General features: G+C 33.6%; 1 protein-coding gene across 1 annotated transcript; it reads left to right on the forward strand.

The window, feature by feature from the left end:
• Positions 1-511: 511 nt before the first annotated feature.
• LOC127875340 (uncharacterized) lies at positions 512-5,927 on the forward strand. The gene is made up of 3 exons (XM_052420336.1): positions 512-1,105; positions 2,485-3,504; positions 4,219-5,927. Exons 2-3 carry the CDS (start codon positions 2,724-2,726, stop codon positions 4,572-4,574), a joined length of 1,137 nt encoding a protein of 378 aa, XP_052276296.1. The 5' UTR covers positions 512-1,105; positions 2,485-2,723; the 3' UTR covers positions 4,575-5,927.
• Positions 5,928-6,496: the final 569 nt, after the last annotated feature.

Below are 6,496 nucleotides of genomic sequence, written 5' to 3' on the forward strand. Positions count from 1 at the left end.
CGAAATTTGTGTCACACAGAGTAAACATCTTGGTAAAAAAACAACATAGTCAGCACATAACAGTTTTACCTGCGTGTCTAAGGTGAGCGGAATTATGGTTTTCTATATAGTTCGTCCTATTAAACCTAACTACCGATGTTTTCAGACAAATAGGTATGAGGTGGAATATTTCAGGCGTGACAAAGACAGTTTTATTGATTTTCAATTTATCATTTACTTAATAAAATTGTCTCTAAATGAAATGCTTATTTGTGAAAATTACATTCATTACAGCTAGATTGAAGGCCTATATAGGCTTTCAAGTGGTATACTGTTTAACATGCTTCATATTTTACCCATGTAATCGATACTACTTAAAGCAATTTTTCTTCTTGCTTTATTGATTTAACGCAGCCTCGAGTTGAAATATTTCCTTTTGTATACCCAAGTAAATCAATGGCAAACTCAGGATTAACCATGTGGTTTTATCTTACCATACGATTCACAGATTACATAGTTACTTTGTTTACTTAAGTTTAAACCTTCAAACAAACAGGAGTTTTAGGTTTGTTTCATACTGGTAATGTTATGCATAACTTGTTTACGGGCTTTGGACAATTGGATGGGCGAGATTTGTTGAGCTGTTTAATTTAGCTGACAATCATTAAGAGGCACTAACATATTTAAGTTGAATCAAAGGTAAAGGGATCCTAAGCTGCCGTGTTTGTGAAAATTAATTTAGTAAAATGGCAACCTTTTCACAATCCTCCTTAGACAAGGGATCTGACATTACAAAAAGCTTTTCACAATCCACCATTGACAAGGGATCTGACATGATCCAAAACTTCTTGTGCTCGACCTGCGAAGAAAAAAAACTAGATAAAATTGCTGATTTCTACTGTGAATCTTGTGTGAAGTTTTACTGTGGTGAATGTGTTAACATGCACAACAAGTTGTTTACAAAACATACCCCATATGGAAGAGGAGCTATGAAGAAATGGCCAGTGGCCAAGAAGGTTGAAGATTTTCTTCTGAAATGTGATATTCATAAAGAAGAAAGCCTGAAAATGTATTGTGATGATCACAGTGAGCTGTGCTGCACAAATTGTGCATTCCTTAAACACAGGTATATTAATATATTGTTTCTTCATTTTAATTATAGAAAAAACACTACCATTACAAAAATGCAGGGTTTTTAATCTTTGTTGCAAGAAGGTAACATTATAAGCAAAATCATTTAATGCCCCCGAAGGAGGGCATATAGTGATCGGACTGTCCGTCTGTCCGTCTTTCCGTCACACATTGCGTTAAGGTTTCGACAAATGCTCATAACTTCTATGTCACTTGAGATATAACCTTCATATTTGGTGTGCATGTGTATATGGATAAGGCCTTTCCATACGCACAAATTTTTTTACCCCTGTGACCTTGATCTTGAACTTAGGGTCCGGGTTTAAGTTTCGAAATCTGCTTAAAAAAATTACATCTGTGACCTTGATCTTGAACTTTGTGTCCGCGTTTAGGTTTTTGAAATCTGCGTTAAGTTTTCGAAAATTGCTCATAACTTCTATGTCCCTTGAAATATATGGACAAGGCCTTTCCAAACGCATACATATTTTTAACCCTGTGACCTTGACCTTGAGCTTCGGGTCCGCGTTTAGGTTTCAAAATCTGCGTTTAGGTTTCGAACAATAAGCATAACTTCTATCAAAGCGTTTATAGGGGGCATATGTCATCCTATGGTGACAGCTCTTGTTTATAATATCAATGAAATATTTTTTATTTATTTCAAGAAACTATTAATTTTTGCATGGACAGTAATTATAAATAGAAGACTGCAGTTTAAAGCCATCTTAGTAAATCACTAAATGGGGCTTTGAATACCTCCAGTAATATAACTGATGAAATAAATACTTAGGTTTTAGATTTCAATATATAAATGTTTGTATATATATATATACTATTACATAGTGCCAGTTACGCGGTCTCGGTAGTTTTCAGACTATACTTACGAGGTCAGTATAAAAAACGGGGTCAGTATACAACCCCGCGTTCAAGGCACCTTTAATTACTATGAGGGGGTGTATGGGAGGTTATTCAATCAAATGTCACATTAAGGTCTTAAATCGAAAACCACAATCACGTCTGAAATTGAAATTTTATATACCTCGCAATTAATGTCGCTATATATTTTCTTGTATAAAACGTTAAATAAATGACGTATTTATATATAATAATATATTAGGTACCCTTATATATTTTAATTTGTGTTAATATCGGATACAAAAAGGGTATGGAGATACAACCCCATTACCTATTTCTAAATCAGAAACCCTGTAACTGGCCATATGTGTGAATATATTGCTGGACTCTTAATGCTGGACTTTATAATCAATCTAATTCTGATGTTGCCAAAGTATTTAAAGATTCCCAGGCCAAAGCTTTAAAGAAAATATTTTAGTATTTAATATAGTTTACAGTGTTTTTAATTCTCTTTTCGTTCAGACTCTGCCAAAAGGTAACTCTTATATCCGACAAAGTGAAAGGTCAGTCCACAGACCTTCAAAAACTGTCAGCTTCTATCAAAACTATTCTGGAAGAAATAAAAAAAACTTCAAGACAACCAAGAGGCTAGCATTCAATATGTTCAAAGTTCATATGACAAGCAGTTACACACGATACAGAAAACTCGCCAAAATATAAATTCAGCCTTAGACACAATCGAACAGAAGACACTGAAGGAAATGAAAGATGCTCTCACCAAACTTCAAGCCTCTTCCAAAAGTGATGTTGACAAATGCAACAGGCTTAGGGATGAATTGAAACAACTTCGTGACGCCATACAGGATATCAGTGATAAAAGCAAAATGGAACTATCCTTTATAGCCATCAGGAAATGCAAGGATAAAATACAGCAGTCTGAAACCTTTCTGAAGGAGAATTCTCTTCAGGCTAAAGTTTCAATAACATTTCTGCCTAACCATGAAATTGTACAGTACTTGTCTAAACTGTCTGGTTTTGGACAGATTGAACACAGTACTCAGACATTGATGGGACAAGAGGATCCAAACAAGGTAATCACTGTGCAGGGGAAGTCTGAACACAATGTGAAAATATCAAGTGATAAAGAGGTATGCTATATCTGTGCCATCTGTGTCCTCTCAGAAGGACAGGTCCTAGTTGTAGACAATAATAATGCAAATGTCAAGCTTCTTGACCAGCAGTACCAGGTGGTGAGTCACTGGAGTGCTACTGGCCAGCCAGCGGGTATGTGTGAGATCACACCCAGTGAGGTGGCTGTGACTCTTAATGGTCCAGACACAAACATACATGAGGTCCAGTTCATCACAGTAAACAACAGGCAGCTGGTGATGGGGAAAAAGCTTCAGTTACAACATTTTTGTAGAAGTATTGCCTTCCACCAAGGAGACCTGTATATTACTTCTAATACTGCCCTGTACATGTACACACTCAGTGGGAAATTTATCAGCAAGATGTATGAGGATACATCAGGTAATCCGACAGGTAAGAATAGCAAAATTATGAAATTTATATTTTAGGTTGAATACATAAATATAGAATGTAGCATCATTGCGTTATTCCAGCCACAGTTAAGAATGCAATGTCACGTTTAGTTCATTCAGTGTATGACATGTCTATAAAATTAATGAACTTTAATGTGTTTTTAAATTACTGTTACCTTGAGTCAATAGTTTTTGGTGTATTTGAAATATTCAACAATTGAGTATGGACTTGTAAAGAAAACAACTGTCTTTTATAATTGATCAAGAATCTATATATAATATTTCAATTTCAGAAACAAAAATACTTTAAAGTTACTTATATGTATGATTGTCATGTAAAATATCTCAATATATGTTTCAATAACATTTAAATCCTGTGTATATGTATGGATAATCTATAATTACTGCATGTAGTTATATCACCTGACACATTTTTCAGTGTAAGTATTTCCTTCTGTGTTGTTGTTGTAAACATCAATTCTTAAAGCACCAGTCACATGCAAACATCCCAAACATTGTGCGAAAACAAAGCACTGGAACAAAACTTCCTGCCAAAAACCTAGTTAATGATTATTATTGGATTTTAATGCAGACCTTAATCATTTGTTGCATAATTTATTGTATTTAACACTATACAATTAATACAGTTTTAACGAGATTTGTTAGCAATTGCTATACATATTATTTAATTGCTTGATGCTACTCTGTATTGCAGTAGACAGTTGTGCTGTGAGTCCCACAGGGGACAAGTTGTACATCACTAACTGGTCGGAGCACAAGCTTCTTATCCTGGCCAGGGATGGGTCAGTCCTGGTCACCTTTACTGACCCAGCACTGGACTGGCCAACTGGTGTAAACGTGACACCTTCCGGGCAAGTGCTGGTATGTGGAGGCTTCCCCAACTACTATATCATACAGTTGGACAGTGAGGGAAAAAGGAAGCTGGCCACTCTTGCTACGGTGAAGGATGGAATGGGTTACCCATATTCAGTCTGCTACAACAGACACACCACCTGCATAATTGTCGGACTTTTTAGAAACAATAGTATCCAGGTGTTCAAAGCACAATAGTGTTATTTAACAAGCATCTTGTTTTATTATTCAGATTATTCAAATTGGCAATGAGAATATGCTGTTCTACAATTAGAGCATTGTGATATGATACCATAACAATGATAGTATTAATAAAGAGTATATGTGAACATTATAAGTGCTATGCATGTATTAAGTTGTTAAATCTATGAAAATTCTTTGTGTATTTCTATTTCACTTAACACGTGAAAATGATTTTAGTTTAGAGAATAATTTATGTTATTTACCTGACATCAAAATCGCACTCGATTTATGTATATTGGCTTTCATGTTTTTAACATACATTACAAACGTATAGAAGATTACTTGAAATTTGTTTAATCCTTGGTTTTGAAATATGATGAAAATTGTTGTTTCCTGCTTTGAAAACACCTTTCTTCAAAAATTGTAAAGACCTTTTCTCAGGTTTGGATCAAAATTAATACCAAATGAAATGTTCAAATATTCTCTTCCAGTTCAATTAAATGAATAAATGTTAATTCAGCATCGGTTAATATGAAAATTATAGCGATGCAGCATTTTTCAATTTTTTAACCCGAGTTTACAGTGCGAAGCTGTTCGAACAAGAATTTACACTATCAAGACATTTTGTGTGTGCCCCTTTATATTTTCCAGAGTGTTTATTTTGGTGTTCTTATATAAAACAATTAGAATTTTATCATATACCCTGTTTCCTATTTAATACAACCATAAAATATTATTTTAAATTACACATGTGTAAGACAACATTTTAAATGTTTTCATTGGCTTAGTTTTTGTTTATTGACCAATCTCATTTTGTTATTTTGCTGAAATGACGTTGCAACGTCAAATGACGTCACGAAATGTAATCAAAATTCGGGATTTATCATTATGTTTGCGTAAATATTTATTTAAATCGATCATTTAAAAGCATGTGATAAAAAAGATCCGACACTCGTTGTCATATTAAACCATATTTTATTTAACTCGTCCAGGAAATTTGTCAAAGGCTCGCTTACTAACAAAATTCCTGAACTCGTTTAATAAAATATGGTATAATATGACAACTTGTGCCTGATCACATATATATATATATATTGCATTCTGTGAAATAGTATATGTTATAACATATAGTTCTTCCTCACTCTTCCCTACCCTGATATATATGCACTTACATTATAAAAATTCATATAATTGTTTTTTTTATAATTGATATTCAAACATTTTAAAGTAATGAGTTTCACATAAGCCAAAATTACAACAGTGCATTCATGTAAAATTAAGTAGCTGCAAGACATTTAAGAAATACCAATAGTAAGAACCAGTTTAATTGATCTTATTAAAAATAATATGCAATAAACATAAATTGATTACCATTAGTCTTTTGGCATGAATTCTCCGGTTTAAAATAGTAATGAAATACAATGCAATCAATTTTAATTAAGCATGATATATTCCAAGATAACAATTACATGCATGTACATGTAAATTAAAGATTGGCTCCCTAACAAGTCTAAAACACTGCAATCATCGTAGTTTCACAAAATATAACGACAACAACAGAACTCTCCAGATTATTTAATCGTTTCGCGCTGCAACGCTTTATAATGTTCAGGTTTTTAAATCGTCAAAAGATGCATATAATGGCTATTTTAGAGCATGGTAAACGTTCAGTATTACTGTTTCCTCACAAATATCATAACTAAAACGAAAATTTTCGAATCCGAATCAACTTTTTTAACTTTGTCAATTTACCACAACGTGAAAAGGTCTCTTTAAACCTGAACATGGAGTGCTGAAGGTGACAAAGCATAATCATGTAGTCATTATCTAGGCCGACTTTAAATCTGGGTCACATGTACAAAAACTCGATCACTAAGATAATTCATAAAATAGCCTTGATACCACTTTTGAGGCCACATTTTTTACTCATTCATGAT

This window comes from Dreissena polymorpha, chromosome 3, assembly GCF_020536995.1.
Source record: "Dreissena polymorpha isolate Duluth1 chromosome 3, UMN_Dpol_1.0, whole genome shotgun sequence".
NCBI lineage: Eukaryota > Metazoa > Mollusca > Bivalvia > Myida > Dreissenidae > Dreissena > Dreissena polymorpha.

What these genes read in the sequence shown, in the direction of transcription:
- LOC127875340 (XM_052420336.1), top strand. Translation starts at nt 2,724, where the DNA reads ATGAAAGATGCTCTCACCAAACTTCAAGCCTCTTCCAAAAGTGATGTT. An exon ending in TACATCAGGTAATCCGACAG is followed by an intron (nt 3,505 to 4,218) that starts GTAAGAATAGCA and finishes TCTGTATTGCAG; the next exon opens with TAGACAGTTGTGCTGTGAGT.